The sequence below is a fragment of the Chiloscyllium plagiosum genome, chromosome 7 (genome assembly GCF_004010195.1).
Source record: "Chiloscyllium plagiosum isolate BGI_BamShark_2017 chromosome 7, ASM401019v2, whole genome shotgun sequence".
Taxonomy (NCBI): Eukaryota; Metazoa; Chordata; class Chondrichthyes; order Orectolobiformes; family Hemiscylliidae; genus Chiloscyllium; species Chiloscyllium plagiosum.
In genome coordinates this window covers 53,477,881-53,501,378 of record NC_057716.1, presented here as the reverse complement: position 1 = coordinate 53,501,378, position 23,498 = coordinate 53,477,881, and the positions used below count along the sequence as shown (strand labels likewise).

Sequence of the window (23,498 nt, the reverse complement as noted above, 5' to 3'; positions counted from 1 at the left end):
TTTCTCAACTTGAATTTTTAGTTTAGTACTATGTAACAATACACTTTGCGATGTCACATGTCATATGTCATATTATCCTTACATTCAGGTTGTATGAAGTGAATTATTTTTGAGTTCCAATCTCAATCTTGGGTTTAGATTCAAAGTGCACATTGTAATGTGAGACAGCACATTAAAAATAATTTTAATCCTCAAACAGCAGGATTTGGTAACCAATATTATTTTTCTGTGATGTTTACATTCTTCGAGTTTTATTTTAAATCAGAAATCAAGCTGTATTTTTGTGTAAGTAATAACAATGAATAGATATTTGGTGAGAAGAGGTTGGGTGCTGAACTCCTGTCTGAGATCATATAACAAAACAAGGAAAAGCATCAACTGTATTATTGACAACACCATAAACTAAAGTGACACATGAAAAGCAATGTGAAAACATTTTTAAAAAGGTGCAGTGTAATGTAAACAAAATATGTGTTTAAAATATTTTAGATCACAGAAGGTTCCATACAGCTACAAGTGAGACAGGCAGCTGGGATCCATACTTAAAATGTGTGGCTGGAAAAGCGCAGCAGGTCAGGCAGCATCCAAGGAGCAGGAGAATCGATGTTTTAACGTCAATTCTCCTGCTCCTTGGATGCTGCCTGACCTGCTGCGCTTTTCCAGCAACATATTTTCAGCTCTGATCTCCAGCATCTGCAGTCCTCACTTTCTCCTAGATGAGATCCATAAACAAAGATTCATCAGCCTCTCATACATGCAAACAGAGATGCACAAAGGACTGGGTCAATGAACCAATGGTTAAATGGCAGGTTTCAAAATAACTGGTTTAGAAGCACTGAGTCCAAAGAATTCTGAAAATCTTCTGAGAAAGTTAGTGATTATTGCTCTAAATTGGTAAATGTGGGTGAAGTTGAACCATTAAAATATAGTACATATGCTGTGGTGTTCACATGGAAATATATCATCGTTAGGTAAGTGGGTGGATTCTAATCTTAAATTTCTGCACACAACTGCAATATTCAATGGTGATTTCATAGGTATAGAATACATATATCCATAAACACCTTCCATTCCTTGGAAATTAACAAAGAACTTTGAGTAGTCAACTCATTTTACATGAGTTCTAGCAGTATAGAATCTAACAATAGACAAATGCACCTCCTAACAAGCAACACTTTTAATTTGATTCAATATTACTCATCCCGCCTTCTTCCATTGTTTCCACAATGAGCTCGGATGTCCAGGTTGCCTCTCCTAGGCTGTTGATGGCCTTGCAAGTATATTTGCCATCATCATGTGCAGATACATCAGAAATAATCAAAGAACAGTTTCCGTCTTCATCATATTCAATTTGATAGTGGCGAGACTCCTTGATGGGCTGTTCACCCTTGAACCACATAACTTCAGGATCTGGGTAGCCTATGAAAAATATACAATTACGCTGTTAGAAATATTCATAGATATTAAATAATTACCTGTTGTGCGTGATGGATTGATACTCCAATTTACAATAATTCTTATCTGAAAATGATTAAACTTTTGGCTATAATGTTCTATTTTAGCATATCTATTCTATGATGAAAATGCATTCCAGAATCCAGCACCCTCACCCTTGAGGCTTGGAGCAATACTTCTATTGGTCAGAAATTTGGCCTGCTGTCTTAATGAAATGAATTAATCTTTTTTTAAATTCACGGTTACCCTAAGAGATTTTATATACTCTATCAAGTATTTACAGATATGAACGGCAAGATTAAGCATTTAATGCTCCACTCACTTTTGCTCAGAGTTCAACACTTTCACCTGTTGGTTGTTCATTTTGGTTGAAATACGAATTGTGTAAATTGGAAAAGAATAATATTTGTCAGAAGAATACTTGTTTGAATATAGGTAGACAGATCATGGAATGATTTAAAAACATTAGAGTTGTTGTTATGGGCAATTTCAACTTCACCAAGATTGACTAGGACTCCCTTAGTGCCAGGAGCAGAATATGTTAGGTGTATCCAGGAGGAATTCTTGAAACAGATGCTTTTCCTTGTTTTGTTACATGATCTCAGTCAATACAAATACAATAGACTTTGTATTGAAGAAAAAGCTTGGCCAGGTGATTGAAGATTCAGAAGGGGCTGAATTTAAGAACAGTGATCAAATTCCACTAGTTTTAAGATAGTTACAGATAAGGATTAGACTGCTCCACAGATGAAAGTGCTAGATTAGGGGAAGGCTAATTACAACAGTATTAGGCAGGAACTGGAGAAGTTAAATGGGGATGGCACATCAACATACACCATTTGGAGTCTTTTAAAGGCCAGTTGTTTATAATTCAGAACCAGCATGTTCCTTTGAAAGTGAAAGATAAGGATGGGCAAGTTCAAGAATCCCCTGAATGATATGAGTGTAAGATTAGTCAAATAGGAGAAAAGGAAGCATATGTAAGGTTTAAGAAAATGACATCAGACAAGGTCCTTGAGGAACATAAAGGAAGCAGGTAAGAATTTAAACAAAGAATTAGGAAGGCTAAAAGGGGTCATTAAAGTCCTTGGTGAGTAGGATTAAAATGAGTCCCAAGGCATTTTATGGATATTAGATGCAGAAATGTAGCTAGGAAAAAGGTAGGTCCATTTAAGGACAACAAGTGAATTTATGCGTGGAACCAGCAAATGTGAGTGAGGTCCTTAATGAGTAGTTTGCATTGGTATTCACCAAGGAAAAGGATGTGGATGATGGTAAGATTAGGGAGGGGTATGTTGATATTCCAGGGCATGCTGATATTAAGGAGGAGGAAGTTTTGGTTGTCTTGAAAAATATTAGGGTAGATAACTACCCAGGACTTGATGGGATCTATCCCAGGATACTGAGGTAGGCAAGGGAGCAAATTGCTGGGGCCTTGACCGAGATTTTTGTATCCTCTTTAGCCACATGCAAAGTCCCAAGAGATCGGAGAATAGCCAATGTACCTTTGTTTAAGAAAGGCAACAGGAATAATTCAGAAAATTATAGACCGGTGGGCCTTACATCAGTGGTGGGGAAATTAGTGGATAAGATTCTTAGGGACAGGGTTTACTTACATTTGGAAATAATGGACTTATTAAAGGTAGTCAGCATGACTTTGTGGGGGCAGGTCGTGTCTCACAAATTTGATTCAGTTTTTTGAGGAAATAACAAAGATGATTGATGAGAGTAGGACAGTGGTTGTTATTTACATGGACTTTACTAAAGATTTGACAAGGTCCTTCACGGTAGGCTGGCCTGAAGATTAAATCACATAGGTTTCATAGTGAGTTGGATTTATCATAGAAGACAGATGGTAGTTGTGGAGGTTATTTTTCTGTCTGGCTATTCCCCAAAGATCAGAGCTAGGACCTCTGTTGCTCGAAATATGTATATAAATGACTTGGATGAAAATGTACGTGGTCTGATCAGTAAGATTCCAGACAACACGAAAATAGGAAGGTAGATTGTCAAAGGATACAGCAGTATGCAGATCAATTGAAAACTTGGATGGAGAAATGGCAGATGGAGTTTAATTTGGACAAGTGTGAGCTGATGCATTTTGGGAGATCAGATGCTAAAGGAAAGTATACAGGAAATAGCAGGACCCTTTGGAGCACTGATATACAGAGGGGAATTGGGGTGCAAATCCATAGCTCACTGAAAGTGGTAACACAAATGATAAATTAGTAAAGATGGCATATACCACGCTTACCTTCATCAGTTGGTGAACTGAGTATAAAAGTTAACAAGTCATGGTGAAGTTATATAAACTTTAGTTATGCCACAATTGGAGAATTGTGCGCAGGTCCTGTCACCACATTATAGAAAGGATATGGAGTCTTGGGAGAAGGTGCACCAGAGATTTATTAGGATGTTGCCTGGATTGGAATGTATTAGCTCCAAAGAGAAGCTTGGATTGTTCTTGCTAAAGGTGAAGGGTGACCTGATAGAAGTACATAAAATTATGAGAGGCATGGATAGGATGGATAGTTGGATTCTTTTTCCCAGGGCGAAAATGCCAAATACTAGTGGGGCATAGGCTTTAGGTGAGAAAGGGCAAGTTTAAAGGAGATGTACGAGGCATTTTTTTTTCTCACAGAGTAGTAGATATTTGAAACATCCTGCTGGGGAGGTGGTAGAAGTGGATACAACAGCCACATTTAGGAGGCATTTAAACAGACACATGAACAGGCAGAGAGTAGCGGAGTACAGACCATGTACAGCCAGATGAGATTAGTTTAGAATGGCATCTTGGTTGGCGCAGATAAGATGGGCTGAAGGGCAAGTTCTTGTGTTGTACTGTTCTATGCTCTATAAGGAAATATAGCAAGTTAGCAGAAGTGGCACATCAACATTGCAATAGAGAGTTAGATCCAGACTAGAAATGGTTAGTTTTCATGATGTAATTGCAAGGGAGGAGTTCCCGAACATTAAGATTAGATTACTTACAATGTGGAAACAGACCCTTCGGCCCAACAAGTCCACACCGACCCGTCGAAGCGTAACCCACCCAGACCCAGTCTCCTACATTTACCCCTTCACCTAACACTACGGGCAATTTAGCATGGCCAATTCCCCTAACCTGCACATTTTTGGATTGTGGGAAGAAACTGGAGCACCCAGAGGAAACCCACGCAGACACGGGGAGAATGTGCAAACTCCACACAGAGAGTTGCCTGAGGCGGGAATTGAACCCGGGTCTCTGGCGCTGTGAAGCAGCAGTGCTAACCACTGTGCCACCATGCTGCCCACAAACTTCCATTAACGCCCACAAACTTCCTCAAAGTTCACAAATAGATAGTTAAGTGGGACATTCAGCACTACTGAGCAGCATAACAGGCACGAGGAGCCAAATGGTCTTGCTCCTGCTCCTTGTTCTTACATACAAAAAACTAAGAGAGCAAATAAACATTTTTCAGATTGAAGAAGTTATTTTCTATTTACCAGGGTGACACAAGGGATGGAAAACTGTAGTTCTAAAGTAAGGCATGAGCTAGTGCAGCCATTTCCACTCAAGCAACATATGTGAAGAAGAGATTGACTAGAAGTGTTTAAAATTACAGATGTTTTATTTAGTATGAATAAGAGAACTATTTCCTCTGTTTAGCCTTCTGTGCCAATGGTTATAAAGGTTAAATTGTCACTAAGAGACGGGGGATGAAATTAAGAAGTTTCTTTTTACAATTGACTGTGAGATTATTGAACACATTGCTGCAGAGAGTGACTATGGAAGAGATTGCAAAACCTTTTCAGAGAAAACTGAATAAAAATGTAAACTGTGGATGATGCATTGTTATGGGGTGTAAGTAGGGTGTAGGGATTAGTTTTGGCTTGCTTGGGTAATGGATTATATGGTCTCTTCTGCATAAGCTTCTCAGGTTAAATTGCATTATATTATTCATCAATTAAAAAAACAAGTAGAGCTTTATAACAGGAATGGTAATTTAACATTTTTATATTACAATGTACTTTGCATTGTATTTCAAACTTGTTGCCAACAAAATTCATTGCATTCACTAATCTGGATGAAGGTTCCATGATATAGAACGGCTTTGATCTCAATGTATGGATTTGAGAATGCAATTGTTCCTCTTAAAAAGTTTCAGTTATTCACCAAAGTTGATCCAAATAGAGTGGTTTTACATGAACAATGTACTCTTCTGCTTCTTAATGTAAGATAATACAAACTTCTACTGACGTATTCTGAATCTCAATCAGAAACTGAATTTACCATCAATCTTGCAGTCAAAGCGAGCAGCACTCCCTTCTACAACTTCAGTGTCTTCAAAAGTCTTGGAAAAATAAGGCTTAAAACTTTGCCGTTCTTCGGAAACTGCCTCGAGAAGCATCTTGGCTTCATCAGCTGAGATAAGGAAAGACAAAACATTGAAATAGAATGTCCATTTTAGGTCACTATGTGAAACCATAATACCCGCACATACTGGGCAAATGCCAATGTTGAAGTAGCTGAGATATGTTTTATACTTTATACTAGTTGTCAAGAGACTGACCTAAAAACAAAGATTGTCACTATTAATGCATGCTTATTGAAACACAATGTTCTTACACTAATTTGTATTGAGGCTTGTTTGGTAAGTTCTCCCATTTCCCACTGGTTGAAGGTTAAATATCAGCTAAATGGTAAATGTACAATAGTCCCAAGTTTTTGAAATTTACAAACTGAATCTCCAAATGGTGCTATCTCCGAACCTGTTGATACAATTATGTTGCGCATAAAACTGTTTAAACTGTTGGCAAATGAGCAAAAGGGGGATTAGAGGGATTAACACTCATCCCAGTTTAATGTGTCACTGCTAACAAGAAAATCTATGCATGTATCATTTATGTCATTTATTGATGGAAGTACAAATGCCCATACATACACTTATCACATTCTTCACTAACAAGAAGTTGTAAAGAACATGTAACAACACAATAGTCTTCATTAATACTGCAGATTGAATAGAAGTAGGGTTGCTTGTATGATTTAAGTAGTAACATGATCATTATTCTGTTATTTGTATAACCATGTGATAATAAAAGTGCAGAAGATACGTTTTATGATACTGCAATACAATGTCAGGAGTAAGGTGTATTTCAGCATCACAGTTGACAAAACTGTTTTATCATTTTGATAGACAGTAGAAATCCTGTAGCATTTTCTGTTCTGGATCAACATCTGTAGCTATGTCCCCATTTAACCTTGTGCTGTGCTCCAAATGAATTCTGGTATTTCTATTCAGACACATTTCCAGAAATTTTCCTCAGTATTTAAATATGAAGTGCAAATGCCATTATACTTCATTCTGAAACACTGTCACTGGAAATTAGGGGAAGGCATGTCAAGGTAGGCTTCCTGTCCATATCCTGCCACTGGGGAATTTTATTGACAGCAAACTTAAATCTTGAAAAACCCTTTTAAGGGTCATTTTCTCAGACTGCCAACAAAATGTTGGATTGTGAATCAAATTCTTCACTGGGTTGGGAGGCCACAGCTGAATGCAGGAATTCTGCATTTTAAGAACAGGCAAGATTCTTGGATCATCATGCCAGATTTATTATTTTACAGCAACATTTTAGTTCTAATGAGCTTATTGCTCAAACTACATTGTGTATTTTTGGGAGGAATGTAATAATTGAAACATAAAGAAGTAACAAATGTGTTAATTGCCTGGCTGCAGTACTGATTTATATTCTTCATGTAAACATGACTGAAAAATGTCAAAAAGCCCTAATTTTTATTACCTTCGGCTTCTGGCTTTTCAGCAGCATCTGGAGGACTGGTGGGCGCGTTTCCCAGTGAAGTCTTCCTCCCACTCAGACCAGATAACATTGCCATAGAAGACAGCCGTCCTATTGCTCTGACTGCATGTCCTGTTTTCTATAAATCACAAAAGAACTTAATGATTTGAAATTTTGTCTGACAAAGTGTGATATAGACTATGAGATTCATGTATATTTTTACTATGTTGTGTGTTAAGTTTGGAATTTTGTAATTTGAAGTAGTGGCAAGAAAGGAAAGCTAGGTTTGTTAACACTAGATTATCTTCAAGTAAGGAGTTAGTGATAGTCCCAGACTAGAAGTGTTTGGATAACATCCTGAAGAGGTTGTTTCAACCAAGAACATTTACGCTCAGGAGTATGATAGCTCTTGGGATAAGCAATCAGAATTTCCAGACTGGGAGTTAAAGCAAAATTAAACTCATGGATGTGCTGGAGAGTGATTTTCTGCTGTGGGTCCTGTACAAGGGCTGCTTTTGGATACTGTACAGGAGTGTTTTTGGTAATGATTAGGTTATGTTGTGTGTTTTAACATCTTTATATTTTGTTACAAGTAGTCTGGTTTATTCTATTTTTTTCATTACTTTTACTTAACAAACTTCTGTTTTATTGTGAAAAGCAAACCTGCAACATTGTGTGCTTATGTTTCAGTAAGGCACCACCTCATTAAAAACAAACCAAAACAAAATATGATCTATCAAGCTATATTTCAGCCTGCGATCTGACATGACTCCTTCACTAACTTGATAGAAATTTCAGGTAGATCTGTAAATGGGAAATCTGCCTGCAACAGGCAGGAGGAAGCTTAGCTGTGCAAATCAGAGAAATACACTAGTTGTAGAACTAAAACCAAAGATGGTTTTGGCCTTAAAATGTCAATTGGTGTTATTGAAACTCCAGTCATTCTGTATCGATTACAGGCAGAAGCTAGAGAACAATCTCATGAGCTTCTTTTAAAAATAAATATAGATTAGATTACATTACAGTGTGGAAACAGGCCCTTCGGCCCAACAAGTCCACACCGACCCGCCACCCACTCATATAGCAATTTAGCATGACCAATTCACCTGACCTGCACATCCTTGGACTGTGGGAGGAAACCGGAGCACCCAGGGGAAACACACGCAGATACGGGGAGAACATGCAAACTCCACACAGTCAGTCACCTGAGGCGGGAATTGAACCCGGGTCTCCGGCGCTGTGAGGCAGCAGTGCTAACCACTGTGCCACCATGCCGCCCACTAAAATATGTTTTAAAATCTGTGGGGAGAGAAACAGAGTTATGGGCTGGGATTTAAATTCCTGCTGGGACTGATGTTGAAGAAATGGAAAATAAAAATAAGAGTTCCCTTCACAGAGTGCAAACAGCATGAGAGTGCAATCACTGGGGGTTGAGCAAGTGGGAGTGTCAGCAAGTGAGGGAGGGAGGCATTGCTGTGTTTTGTTCCAGCCACTTTTGGAAGGCACTGCTGGTTAGATCTAAGGTGAATACCAGGCTTTGTTGAGGAGGATGAGCATCAACAAGGTAAGACTAAGACCTTTCTCCCCCAACAAAGTCCACTAGCTATCAAAGAGGCAGAGATGGCATTCAGTGCAGTGGTATGCTCCTGCTGTGAGATATGGGAGGTCAGGGAGCAGTTAGTGTCCCCCAGACTATGTCTGCAAAAGTGTGTCTGGCTGCAGCACCTCTCAGACCAAATGGATCAGTTGGAACTGCTGTTGGAAGCATTGAGGAGCATACAGGAGGCAGAGAGTGTGATAGCAGGTGGTCACACTGCAGGTACAGTTAGCTAGATGGGTGACCGCCAGGAGAGGTAGGCAGGTAGTGCAGGAGTCTCCTGTGGCTAATGCTCTCTCATACAAGTTTACCATTTGAATATTATTGGGGGTAGCCTCTCATGTGAAAGTAGCAGCAGCAACTAGGCCTTTGGCACCACGACTGGCTCTGCTGTAAAGCAGAGTGTGGCAAAGTCCAAACGAGCAATTGTGATAGGGACTATCCAGTCAGGGCACAGGCAAGCATTCCTGCGGCCATAGGCGAGACTCCAGAATGGTGTGTTGTCCCCCAACTTTGGGACCAATGACCATCATTCTATTCTTCTTTTAAAATAAAAGAAAGAGGCTATGTCATATATAGACATAGACAGTTGGGATCAAGTGAATTCCTTGAGGAATATTGGTGTCAGAGTATAATTATAGGGAAAATCAGGAGGGCAAAAAAGGGAAATGAGATAGCTTTGGCAGATAAGATTAAAAAAAAATTAAAAGAGATTCTACAAGTATATTATGGCCAAAATGAGGCAGAGAATAAGGCCCCGTAAAGAGCAATGGGGCCATCTATGTTTGGAAACACAGGAGATGGTGAGGTTCTAAACAACTATTTCGCATCAGTATTTACTGTGGAGAAAGATATGGAAGGTAGGGGACTCAAAGAAATAAATGGTGATTACCTGAAAAGAGTTCACATTACAAAAGAGGGAGTGGTGGAGGTTTTGATATACATAAAGGTAGAGAAATAGCCAAGACCTGAGCAAGTCTATCCCAGGTCATTGTGGGAAGCTAGGGAAGAAATTGTGGGTTCCTAACAGAGATATGTGTATCACTGACCCCCATGGGTGAGGTGCTAGAAGACTGGAGGGTAGCTAACGTTGTGCTATTATTTAAGAAAGCTGCAAGGAAAAGCCAGGGAACTACATATCCGTGAGCCTAATGTCAGTAATGGTGAAGTTGTTGGAGGTGATTCTGAGAGACAGGATCTACATACATTTAGAAAGGGGAGAGGGCTCATTAGGGATTGTCAGCATGGTTTTGTGCATGGGAGATCATGTCTCACAGACTTGATTAAGGTTTTTAAATAAGTGGCCATTCAGACAGATGATGCAGAGAGGTAGACATTGTTGACATGGACTTTAGCAAGGCCTTCAAAAATGGTAAACTGCTTAGTAAGGTTAGATCACATAGGATCAGGGAGAGCAAACAACTTGACGGTAGGAGTCAGAGGCTAGTAGTTGAGGCTTGTTGTTCAGACTGGAGGCCTGTGACCAGTGGTGTACTCCAAGGATTAGTGCTGGGTCCATTTTTGTTCATCATTTATATAAGTGATTTGGATGAGAATATTGGAGGCATGGTTCATAATTTTGCAGATGACACCAACATTGATGGTATATGGACAGTGAAGAAAGGTATCTAGAGTACAATGGAATCGTGATCAACTTGGCCAGTGGGCTGAGGAATGGAAGATGGAGCTTAATTTGGTAAATGTGAGGTGTTGCATTTTGGCAAGACAAACAATGGCAGAACTTATATTGTTAATCATAGCATCATAGAATCCTGACAATTTTCCATGACTTCTCCACCTAGCCTGACATCTCTGGACACTGTGACAAAGCTGCTCCTTTCACAAGGTTGTAAACAACACAGACTCCGAAAAGTCTGGAGGTTGAAGAGTTTTAGGGCCAATTTGATCGTAAATAACACAGACTGCCTCCGGCAGAAGGCTTTCAAATTTTAAAAAACTAGTACAATGAATGGGGTGTGGTCAGTTCTCCAGCTCAGATTTTCTCTGGTTTGGTTTTTTTAAAGCAGTAGTGAAAAGAAAGGCTGCTGGACCCAGAAGCAGGTCCAGGCTGGTAACCTCTCTCTGACTTCTATCCAGGCTGGTACCCGACCACTATCCTGTGGTTGAAAAGCCAGTGGAAACTCAGGCAACTAAACTATTGCAGGACACATATCCTGGAATTTTTCTTGACTATGTGGTAATGAGTTCACAAAGTCACCAATTGGAACAGGAGAGATCAAAAAGTACAGATAAGAAATTTGAAGTGAAATTAGCAGAGACCCTGTTTGATCAGATGGTTGAGACAAACCAGGAGCAGATAGATGACAATGTAGACACCTTTAGCTCAGATAAGTTAACTGATTTATAGCAGAAAGATGAAAACTTAAAATTGTACCAAAAGGCATACATAGAAAACAAATCCAAAAGTGTCCCTGAATGCTATTTCTTAAAAATGAAGTCTTAATGAAGAAATGGAGGCCATCATGTATTCAGGCAGATGAGAAATGGGCAGAAGTTCATCAAATTATATTGCCAATGGGGTATAGGAAGGAAGTGTTGCAAGTGGCGCATGAACTAACGCTTGGGAGTCATTTAGGAGTGAGAAAAACACAAGCTAAAATACAAAAACACTTTTACTGGCCTGGACTACGTGTAGCTGAATTTTTCCAGACATAGCTGAATTTTGTCATACATGTCAGGTAATTGGAAAACCACAGGCAGTAATAAATCCTGAACCTTTAGTACCAATTCCTGCATTTGAGAAACCTTTTACAAGGATCTTAATTGATTGTGTAGGTCCCCTACCTCAATCAAAATTTGGGAATCAATATTTGTTCTCAATAATGGATGTGTCGACTAGATTTTCAGAGCTGTTCCATTACACAATGTCACAGCTAAAAGGATTGTCGAGGAGTTACTCAAATTTTTCACTAGATATGACTACCGACAGAGATACAATCAGATCAAGGGTCAACTTCACATCAACATTATTCAAGTAAGTTATGGAAAGCTTAGGAATAAAACAATTCAAATCTACTGCAGCCCATCCAGAATCGCAGGGAGAGCTAGAAAGGTGGCATCAGACATTAAAGACCCTGTTGAGGGCTTCTAGTCAGGACCATCCAGATGACTGGGGTAAGGGGATTCCATTTGTGTTTTTTGCAATCAGAGATGGATCAGATTAATCAACCAAATTCAGTCCATTTGAATTAGTTTTTGGGCATGAAGTGAGAGGACCATTAAAATTGATTAAGGAGAAATTGGTAAGTCAGTATTCACAGACCACATTGTTGGACTATGTGTCAAATTTTAGGGAACGATTAAATAGAGCTGGGGAGTTGGCTGGACAGCATTTAGAAGTATCACAGCATAGAATGAAACAGGAAGCAGGCAAGAAATCAAACATTCCCAATTTTGCTGTTGGGAATAAGGTATTAGTGTTACTTCCAGTGATAGGTGAACCTTTAAAAGCAAGTCGAAAGGAAATTGAGTGAGGTGTACTACTTGATAGGGACTCCAGACAAAAAGAAATCTCAAAGAGTATGTTGTGTGAATATTCTGAAAAAGTATTTGATAGGGAAGGAAAGCAAGAGGAGAAGGTGTTAATGATTACAACACAGAAGGAAGAACCAGGTTCAGAGGCATCTGAATTGGACATTCCTCAAATTAAATTGGACAGTGAGGAAGTTGTCAAAAATTGGGATAAATTATTGAGTTACCTTCCAGAGGAAAATCAAAATGACCTGACAGAGTTATTAACTCTCACATAGGGAGATAAGTGGAAATAAGCTGGGAAATATTAACCTAATTATGCAGGACGTAGATATAGGAGATTCTGTTCAGATCAAGCAACATCCTTTATAAGCATAGCCCTCTAAAGTTGGCACAGGTTCAGATGGAGATTGAACGCATGCTCCAAGACAATGTAATCAAAGTGAGTTACAATGACAGGAGTTCAGCCATCGTAATGGTGCCAAAACCAGACTGTACCCAATGGTTATGTGTGGACTATTGCAAAGTCAGTGCAGTTACAAAGACTGATGCATATCCAATTCTGCATCTGGAAGACTGTATTGAGAAAGTGGGACAAGCAACTTACATTTCTAAGTTGGAGTTGCTCAGAGGATACTGGCAGGTACCTTTGTCAAAAGAGCAAAGACAATTTTGGCTTTTGTAATGCTGAATGTGTCAGTTTAAAGTCACGCCATTTGGCATGAAAGATGTTTCAGCCACATTTCAGAGACTAATCAATGAGGTCATTGCCCAATTACCCAACCGTGTCATGGATATAGTTGACCTGGTGATTTTTAGTCAGACATGGAAGGAACATTTACAGCATTTATCAGACCTGTTTAATCGACTTTGGAAGGCAGGCTTGGTGATAAACCTGGCTAAAAGTGAATTTGCCAAAGCCCAAGTCACCTTCCTGGACTATGTTACTGGACACGGACAAATGGCCCCATGGTTTGCAAAAACAAAATTAATTTGGGAGTTTCCCATACCATCAACAAAGAGAGCACTTCTTGGGATTGAGTAGATTTTATCGAAAATTTGTACCAAATTTCAGCAGTATGACTACTCACTCACTGGATTGCTAAAGAAAGGCAAGAGGTTTCAGTGAACAGTGGACAGTCTGAAGGCATTTGACAGCCTGAAATCTGTGTTAACCAGTGCCCCAGATTTAGCCAGATCTAATTACGCAAAACCATTCAAGGTGGCTATCGATGCAAGTGAAGTAGGTGTTGGTGCTGTGCTCTTGCAAGAAAATGATAAGAAGATAGAAAGACCTATTGAATATTTCTCCAGGAAGTCGAACATTCATTAGCAGAAATATTTGACCGTTAAGAAGGAGACTTTGAGCTTGGTGTTGGCATTACAACATTTCAGTGTTTATGTTACCAGTAATGCATCTGAGTCAATCATATATACTGATCATAACCTATTGTGGAGAAATTTAAGGACAAAATTTCCAGCGTGTTTAGATGGAGCTTGTTGTTACAGCTATTCAATTTGAAAATTGTGCATGTGGCAGGACGCATTGTCGAGACTCGAAAGAGAAGTGGAGGCATTTATGAACAAGAGTACAACAGATTGAAGCAGAATGTAGTTTTGCATGTTTGCACGTTTATAGTCAATGTAATGTATATATGTGTTTTAGAGTATTAACAAAATTTCAAGGATTTTAAAATTAAGGCACCTTTGAAAATTGATGGTTTATTTGTTTTTAAAGGGGGGGGGGCAGGTGTGACAAAGCTGCTCCTTTAACAAGGTTATGTGAATCCTTGTTTTTTTTCAGAGAGGTTGTAAATGACACAGACTCTGAAAAGCCTGAAGGTTGAAGGGTTTGAGGCCAATTTGATAACAGCTAACACAGACTGCCTCAGGCAGAAGGCTTTTAAGGTTTTATAAAAAGACACTCATATAATGAAAGGGGTGTGGTCAGTTCTCCCAGCTCAGCTTTTCTCTTTTTTTTTTAGCAGAGTGGTGTAAAAGCTGTTGGACCCAGAAGCAGGTCCAGGCTGGTACTCTCTCTCTCTGTCTTCCATCCCCGTAAGAACCTGTGTTTGATAATACCTTTTGTGCCAAGGGGTGTTTGTGGGGCTTGTTGTAAGTATTTGGAACAGCATCATTAAGTTGGGATGATCTGTTGGGCTTTCGTATAGGTTAAGTGATTCAGTATTCAGTATTCTGTTGTTTGTGTTTCATTCAGTAATCTTGTAAATAAATTCTGTTTTGTTTAAAGCTAAGTGGTTTGACTAGTTGATTCTCTCCTGAAATGTCTACTTTACACCTGCTTAAAATAACTTGCAAAGTTGGGGTCTGGGGCTACTTTCTTGCAATGTTTTGAGGGGGTCTGGCCTGGTCCATAACAACACTACAGGGCAAATTAGCATGGCCAATCCACCTTATGGGAGGGTCCTGGGTAGTGTTATCTAACAGAGAGACCTTGGCTTGCAGGTATATAATTCCTTGAAAGCGGCATCACAGGTAGACACAGTGATGAAGAAGGTCTTTGGCATGCTTGCCCTCATTGGTCAGAGCACTTAGTACAGGAATAGGGACGTCATGTTCTTTCTGTACCAGACATTGGTCAGGCCACATTTTGAGTATTGCGTACAACTCTGCTCGCCCTACTGTAGGATGGATGTTATTAACTGGATAGGATGCAAAAAATATTAACAAGGATGTTCCAAGACTGAAGGGTCTGAGTTATAAGGAGAGGCAATGACTTGTTTCCACTGGATCACAGGAGGTTGAGGGCTCACCTTATAGATATTTATAAAATCATGAGGGGAATAGATAAAGTGAATAGCCAAGGTCTTTTCCCCAGGGTAGAGGAGTCCAAAACTAGAGGGCATAGTTTTAAGGTGAGAGGGGATAGGTTTAAAAGGGATCTGGGGGGCAACTTTCTCATACAGAAGGTGGTGTGTTTATGGAACGAGCTGCCAGTGCAAGTGGTAGAGGTGAGTACAATTACAACATTTAAAAGACATTTGGACAGGTACATGGATAGGAAAGATTTAGAGGGATATAGGCCAAATGCAGACAAATGGAACTAGTTTAGGAAACCTGGTCAGCATGGACGAGTTGGGCAGAAGGGTCTGTTTCCATGCTGTATGACCTTGTGACTCTCTTCATTCAATTCAGAAGGCAATACTGATAGAAATAGGGAAATCGTTCCAAAAAAATCAGCAGACGATGGACAAATCAGGAGAAAATAATCCACCTTATGGTGGGTAATCCAAATCAGGAGAAAATAATCCCCAATGGGGAAGAAGCGCAATTTGTTGCTGATGACTGGAAAATAAAAATAATTGTATTCTAAGTGTGGTGTACATTGAAATAAGTTTTCAATCTCAGCCACTATATAGTAAAACGAATGGTACTTTGTTGTTTCATTGTTAGGATCGGGCATGGTATCATCTCTATAATAATGATTTGAAAAAAGACTATTCTAAATGCATTTCAGCAGTTTCAACACCACTTGTAGTTGGTAGTACAGCCCATCTCCTAAAGTATGAAATTACAAAGAAAGTACCCATTGTAAACACCACAGTGATGTGCTATGGTGGTTAAGAAATACATTCCTGATGAAGGGCTTATGCCCGAAACATCGATTCTCCTGCTCCTCGGATGCTGCCTGACCTGCTGTGTTTTTCCAGTGCCATACCTTTTGATTGGATAAGAAACATTCCATGGATAGACTGAAATCAGCCTTTTCATGCACCTCACTAGCTTATGCTTGAGTTGACTGCTAACACTGCATGCTAACATGGATGTTAAAAAATGGAAGTGCTTTGTTCAGCAACAGTAACGTTTCTTGCCATAAAGGTCAATACGTTCTCTGCTTCAAATGTTTGGTTTACAATAGATTTGGCAACAAATGCTGATCCAAAGTAGGGAGGGGGGAAACATACACTCACTTGGGTTTGTTTATCTAGTGAAAATATCAGGTGAGGGTAGTTCTTATGCCAACCCTATTTACAAAAACAGTTCAGGGGCCTCTGTATACTGGTCACAAGAGTGATGGCTGCAATACTCCACTGTATTACTTTGTTTAGACGAATACCTGGAAGCAGCATCTTAAGGAAGGAAGGAGAAAAGAAGGATTCAAATAAAAAGAATAAAAATGCTACTTTACTGAATTTTATTTAATGCCTTGTGAGATATTTCAGATGGGTAGGTATGTCTGAGTGACATTGTAATTACATTTATCTCTGTTTGCGTTTGGTTAATTGTACCTGCCATTTCCTCCTGGCCATGTACTTCTTCATTCTTTCCTTTGAAAGTTTTTTCACTGCCATGTTGTTAACATCTTTTTTCAGCCATTTATGCTCAAGGCACTGATCACAGTTCATACGATGTCTGGTGATGTAGGAACATAATATTAAGACATTGATTACCTTTTGCAATGTGATATTGATATCTCAATTGGCATTTAAACAGCAATGTAGTAACGAAAAGAAAATATTGTAAAATCTTTACTTCATGTCTTTTTTCAGAAGATGATTGATGAAGTCTTTGGCATCATCAGAAATTTCATCAAAAGCATCATCATCGAAGTCCCAGGTAGCAGATGTTACATTGGCAAGAGTTTCATTGTCATTATCACCCATGAATGGAGACAGTCCACTGACCCTAATGTACAAAATGAAAATCAGACTATGTAACATGTTTAAGATAGAAACTTAGCAAGATTAGTCCTTTATAAAGACTTGTTACCTTGCTTGCAGATTTGCAAAACTTCTCGTTATTTCTAGAAAATGACATAATCAAATGAAATTCCAAATGCTGTTCTGAGACGATTTGCACAACATATATACGTTGCAACACAAACTATAGTATTTATGTTCCAATAATTTACATTGTTTCACTTACAAACAGAATCATCATTACAAACATTTTTTAACAAGAAACAAATTGCTGTATGAGAAAATTTGTTGTTGATGATTTTTTTAGGCAAGTCAATATTTTGACCACAGAATTGGAGACTGCACAGCATTAAAATTGATAGACTATCATTATTTTGTTTTACTAACTAAATGATTAATACTTTCTTATTTTGCCACAGGTCTTCCTAAAGCATGTTATTGCAGTGAGAAATGATAATCATGAGCAGACATAGCGGTACTTCTTCATAAGGGTCCTGCCTATTTTTTTTTTACCAAATACAGCATTGGATGTTGACTGATACAAATGTGGCCAAAGCTCAGTTTATTAGTCAGAATTGCCCATCCCATTTTTACCTGGGTAGGTTTCCTTTGTGCATACTGTCAATATCTATCAAATATTGAGGAGGATAAGATTTCAAATTAATGAGGAAACATTAAAATTCTAAATGTGGAATCTATACTTTTCTGCCTATATTTTCTTGTCTTTTTTCCACCACGTTTTGCTTGGGGTCATTGTACATGATGGATCTCCCAGAGAATAGGCAAAGTTTCAAAAGTGATTCAATGATGATAGTGGAGGCAAATAGAATGAGATAGATATTTAAAGATCTTTCTTTTTAACAGCAAACCATAAGAAAATTGAGACTGAGAAACAGTGTAAAACTGTGCATCATTTGCTTCAGATGTCAGCATTGTGTCTTGGAATTTTAGCATGCTTGAAGACACAGTGGCTCAGTGGTTAGCACTACTACCTCACAGCGTCAGGGACCCGTGTACGATTCCAGCCTTGGCTGACTGTCTGTATGGAGTTTGCATGTTTTCCTCCTGCCTGTGTGGATTTTCTCCAAGTGTTCTGCTTTTCTCCCACAGTTCAAAGATTTGCAGATTAGATGGATTGATCATTCTAAATTGTCTGTTGTGTCCAGGGATGTGTAGGCTAGCTGAATTAGCCATGGTAAATGTGAGGTTATAGGATGGATCTGCGTGAGATGCTCTTCAGAGACTCAATGAGCCGAATGGCTTTTTCCAGCACTGTAGGGATTCTCTGACTTCTATAGCAATAATAAAGAAATTGATAATAGTCTTAACGAATACTGCCCTGAGAAAAACCTCTGGTCTAATCCCACTTTTAATAATTCCATAATTTTGTAACTACATTTTTACAGTAGCAAATTTGACGTTCTAACCATACTTTTCATAAAGGTCTTTTTTGTGAACTTCCTGTTAGTTGATATTATGAAATTCTGAAATTTGTTTTAATTTATTTCTGTCTCATTGATCAATGTGAGTCATCTATCACCATTTATCCCATCTCAGATCTTCATTAGCTTGAAAATCTCTGTCATATCAACCCTTAGCCTTTTTGGTTCTGGTGAAAAAGTACCAATTTGAAATTTGGGAGCTCTCTAGCAGACACAATGGCTATCACAATATGTTATGCCACTTCTAAACCTGGGAAGTACATTAAATCTGTGACCATGTCAATCTTTGGTGTTACATTATTTAATCACAACCACCAAGTTATATTTGTGCAACTTAAATCAGGTTCTTTTAAAACAAAACCATCAAACTGGAAGTATAATATGTGTGCATAATCACAGAACATAATTTACAGAATGCTCCTTGCATAACTAATTTATTAGGTGGACTTATTCTGATATAAAAAGTATTATTTTACTTATAAATCATTTAATATGTAGATTTATAACATTAGTAGCATGTACATTTAAAAACAACTTTATTTTTCTTTTTGCAGTCTGAAAAATGACCTAAAATACATTGAGGGAAGATTTGACATTGTTATTTACATGTAAAAGACCACTCTAATGATTACTTGCAGCTTGCTACCTAATCAGATCTCGGAAACCCTTTGTAATTGGAAGTGGTTCAAAAAGGGATAGATTTTAGGAAATAGCTTGATGACAACTCAATTTATTACAATTCAGGATTCTATGCTGTCTTCCTGGATTCAACTTAAAACAAAATTGATAAAATACTTGTGACTGAAAACTTTTCTAACAATGTCACATTGCCTTATCAAGGCTGTGAGTGTCCCTTTACTCCAAAGACTGCAGCAATTCATGAAGGCAGGTCACCACCATCACCCTAACCACAATCTAGGATGGATAGTGAATGTTGGCAGCCCTGTAATCCTGTGATTTAAAAAAGTTGTTATCACAAGCTGGAGAAACAAGTCAAATTAGAATGATTTTATAACTCAAACATCCAGAAAGAGCCCATGGTTCTTTCATCATGGCACTTAATTCCTTGCTGAATGTTTCCATGGATTGGCGTTTTACAGCCCCTGATGATGTGCGCAGTGATGACTCAATTGGGATAACGTGGTGAGATTCAGAAAATGAGATTCTTAATGTCAAGAATTTTTCACACACAAAGTTTGAATGGTAAGATGAGAATCTCACCAGTGAGAGGCCTATTTCCATGCACTAACATCTCATTATTACCTATTCTTACCACATTTATATGTAATTTACTATTCGTCCATGTGGTAGACAGAAATTAGATAGAGACAATTCCCAACATGAAATTATAAGCAGGTATTCGGCAGCTAGAGTATGCCCCCTATTCCTCCAGGCCACCACCTTGGCCAGCAGTGCTGAATATTTCAGGCAGAAGCCACCAGAATCCTTCTTTCACAGAGGTTAGCATCAGCCACTCACTAGCCTCACTACATCAATTATGGCAAAACATCGACTCACTTATACAGTTATCCACTTCAATACTGCACTTTGGAATGTAATGACACCTTATATTGCAATGTTGCTGTCACGCCACTTTGGGTGTAAGGAAAGCACCTATCTCACGTATTGAGGCATTTCAGCTCTCAACTTGCTCTTTTTGTGTTCACTTTCTTTGTGCCTACATGGATGAGCACAGTATCTCTGCCTTGCCTCACCATCGCATTCAGAACGTATAGTCTCACAGTAATTCTGCCTTGCCTGCTAATGCAAACACAACTCCAGGCAGCCTGAGATAGACATTGACGTACAGTATCAAGTTATGTCTATATCACAATTGTCAGCATGCATTAACAGATTATATGGCAAATGTACTATATGTTCTTCAAACAAATAGACATGTCTCAAAGTCAATGGGAAGTAGAGCTCAGTCAATTCACGGGGGGGGGGGGGGGGGGGGGGGAGGTGGTGGTGGTTGTCGTTAGCATAGAGATATCTAGTGCATTATGTCAAGGTTACCACTCAATCTCACTCCAGGGACATGGACACAGTCAATCAGTTTGGGCTCAGAATCAGACAGTCCGTATCAATACTGTCCTGGGATTGAGCCATGACCAATCCTGCAGGTGCAGTACAAGCAATCCAGGGATTAGTGCTAAATCAGTTCAGGAGCTGAACAAAGATCAGCCAGGGGTCTGATAACTCATCAATTAGTGCTTTCTTCCAAGTCAATCGGGGAGTGGGCCACGTCAATCCAAGGGCTTGTTTATTGAAAGTCAAGGGGTGTTATCATGGGCCAGTGCAGTGGTGGGGAAACTGGGCAAGTTAGTGCTGGAGAAACTCAGCATGTTAGGCAGCATTTACTGAGCTTCGTATTTCCAGTATCAACAGTATTTTGTTTTTATTACGTTGGCGCCGTGGATTGAAGGCATCGTACTGGAATGCAGAGGGGGACAATAATTGTGAATCGGGCAAGTTCAACATACAAGGCTGTGAGATGAGACAGTACGGAAGGATAAGGGCTACTGTTTGAAGAAGGGGCTTACTGACAATCACCACCATTCCAACTTCAATGAGGGGGTGGAGTCACTGAATAACTATATATGGCCGACAATGCTATATATCTGGGGCTTGGTTGAAGTATGAAGAAGCATCAAATGATTAATGTGGAAGAGAAGAAGTTGTTTGGCCTATCATGCCTGCAATGATACTATTACCTCGTGTCAAAGTCCTGCCCTTTCCTCATCTCCCTGCACAACATTTCTATCTAAATAATTATCCAATTCCCTCCTGAATGCCTCTACTGAACCTGCCTCCAACACATTTCCAGGCATTGCATTCCACACCCTAGCTATTTTCTCACATCACCCTTGCTTGGTTTGCATGTCACTTGAAATCCATGCCCTCTCATTGTTTTTTCCTTTTATGAATAGGAACAGTTTCTCCATACCTACGTTATCCAGCTACGCTAATGATTTGTAAATCTTTATCAGATTCCCTCAGCCTTTATACTCTCCAAAGAGAATAGTGTTGACTTCTTCAATCTATTCTTGCAACTGATATTTCTCATCCTGGAACCATTTTATAAATCGCTTCTGCACTCTCGCCAATGCATTCATGAATTTTCTTGAACGTGGCGTCACAGCTGAGTACAACACCCGAGCTAAGGTCTAACAAGTGTTTTATACAATTTCAAAATCACCACCTAGCTCTTGAATTCCGTGCCCTTATTCATAAAGCCAAGGATACTGTCTGCTTTACTTACTGCTCTCTCTGATTCTAGAGTTGAGAGGGTTGGCTTATGAGGAGAGACTGAGTAGACTGGAATTATATTCATTGGAATTTAGAAGAATGAGGGGGGATCTTATGGAAACATATAAAATTATGAAGGGAATAGATAAGATAGAAATACAGAGGATGTTTCCACTGGGAGATGAAACCAGGACAAGAGGGCATAAAGCCAAGGATACTGTCTGCTTTACTTACTGCTCTCTCTGATTCTAGAGTTGAGAGGGTTGGCTTATGAGGAGAGACTGAGTAGACTGGAATTATATTCATTGGAATTTAAAAGAATGAGGGGGGATCTTATGGAAACATATAAAATTATGAAGTGAATAGATAAGATAGAAATACAGAGGATGTTTCCACTGGGAGATTAAACCAGGACAAGAGGGCATAGCCTCAAAATTAGGGGAATCAGATTTAAGACTGATTTGAGAAGGAACTTATCCACCCAGAGGATTGTGAATCTCTGGAATTCCTTGCCCAGTGAAGTAATTGACGCTCCTTCAGTAAATGTTTTTAAAGCTAAGATAGATTGTTTTTGAACAGTAAAGGAAATAAGGGTTTCGGTGAGAGGGTGGGTAAGTGGAGCTGAGGCCATGAAAAGATCAGCCATGAAATTATTGAATGGCGGAGCAGGCTCAAGGGCCAGATGGCCTACTCTGGCTCCTGGTTTTTATGTTCTTATGTACTTGTCCTGCCACTTTCAATGATCTGTGTACATATACTCTGCTCTCTGCTCCTGCACATCCTACTTTTAATTGTCTTTCAATGGTCTTTTGATAAAAATGCTCTCCCTCACACTTCACTGCATTGAACCTCATCTGCTAACTATCCATCTGCTCCACCGATTTGTCCATGTCCTTTTGGAGTTGCGCACGATTCGCCTCACAGGTCACAATTTTTCCAAGTTTTGTGTCATATCTCCTGCACATGAAAGCTGGATCATTAATGTAGATCAGGAAAAGTAAGGGTTCAACACCGATCCCTGGAAAACTCCAATATAATGCTTTCTCTAGTGAGAAGAGTATCAATTGAACATTGCTCCATTTCCTATCACTCAACCAATTTTGTATTCTTGCTGCTATGGTCTCTTTGAAATCATGACCAACAACTTACTTCACAGGTCTGCTGTGTGCCACTGTATCAAACCCCTTCTGGAAATCCCTGTACGCCACAGCAATAGTGTTCCCCTGTTGTTTGATTAGTGGTCCCTGCTGGCCTTGGGGTTTTGGGGCAGGCATCACTGGGGGGATGGGGCTGAGAAGGAGGGGTAAAGGCCCCAGACATGCTGTGTGTGTCCTGGCCAGATGAATTTTCACCTAGGCTTGAACTTGAACTTTGGTTTGCAGGTGGGGTGGAGGGGTGTCCTGAGAGGAGACTCTGGGAGAAGGGGGAGAGGATGCGGGAGGGGTTTTCTCTTCTGGCTGGCTGTCTAGTGGTACCACCCTGTCTCCATGCTAGAAAGAGGCAGCTGGAGTATGAACATGCCTGGAAAAAAGTGCATGCCACCATCAGGACCTTCAGGGAATCATGCTGCTGATGTCATGTTAAAATCCAAGCAGTGCATCAGGTCAAACACTGCCAGCCAGGAACTGCTGCTGTCCACACCATGTTCTAAAGGGCACGTCTGCCCAAAGGGAAATTGGTACCCGCTTTGACAACAAGGACCTGGAAATCTGGGTGTTGGAGACTGGGGCCATCCTTTCATCTTAGGACTGCCAGACGAGAGATCAGCAGCTGCCTGGTCCATAGCTGTCATGAGTCAGTGCAGTGTCCATGGTCTGG

At 39.6% G+C, this 23,498-nt stretch overlaps 1 protein-coding gene across 3 annotated transcripts in view; it reads right to left on the bottom strand.

The window, feature by feature from the left end:
- Nucleotides 1-665: 665 nt before the first annotated feature.
- LOC122551600 (myosin light chain kinase, smooth muscle-like) overlaps nucleotides 666-23,498 on the bottom strand; it is a 422,603-nt gene continuing 399,770 nt past the window's right edge. For all 3 annotated transcript variants that reach the window (XM_043693744.1, XM_043693743.1, XM_043693747.1), the window contains 5 exons: nucleotides 16,823-16,975; nucleotides 16,579-16,702; nucleotides 7,243-7,378; nucleotides 5,729-5,860; nucleotides 666-1,419 (listed from right to left, as the gene is read on the bottom strand). In XM_043693744.1, coding sequence (XP_043549679.1) covers nucleotides 1,178-1,419; nucleotides 5,729-5,860; nucleotides 7,243-7,378; nucleotides 16,579-16,702; nucleotides 16,823-16,975 — 787 coding nt within the window. In that variant the 3' untranslated portion in view covers nucleotides 666-1,177. The remainder of the gene's footprint in view (nucleotides 1,420-5,728; nucleotides 5,861-7,242; nucleotides 7,379-16,578; nucleotides 16,703-16,822; nucleotides 16,976-23,498) is intronic.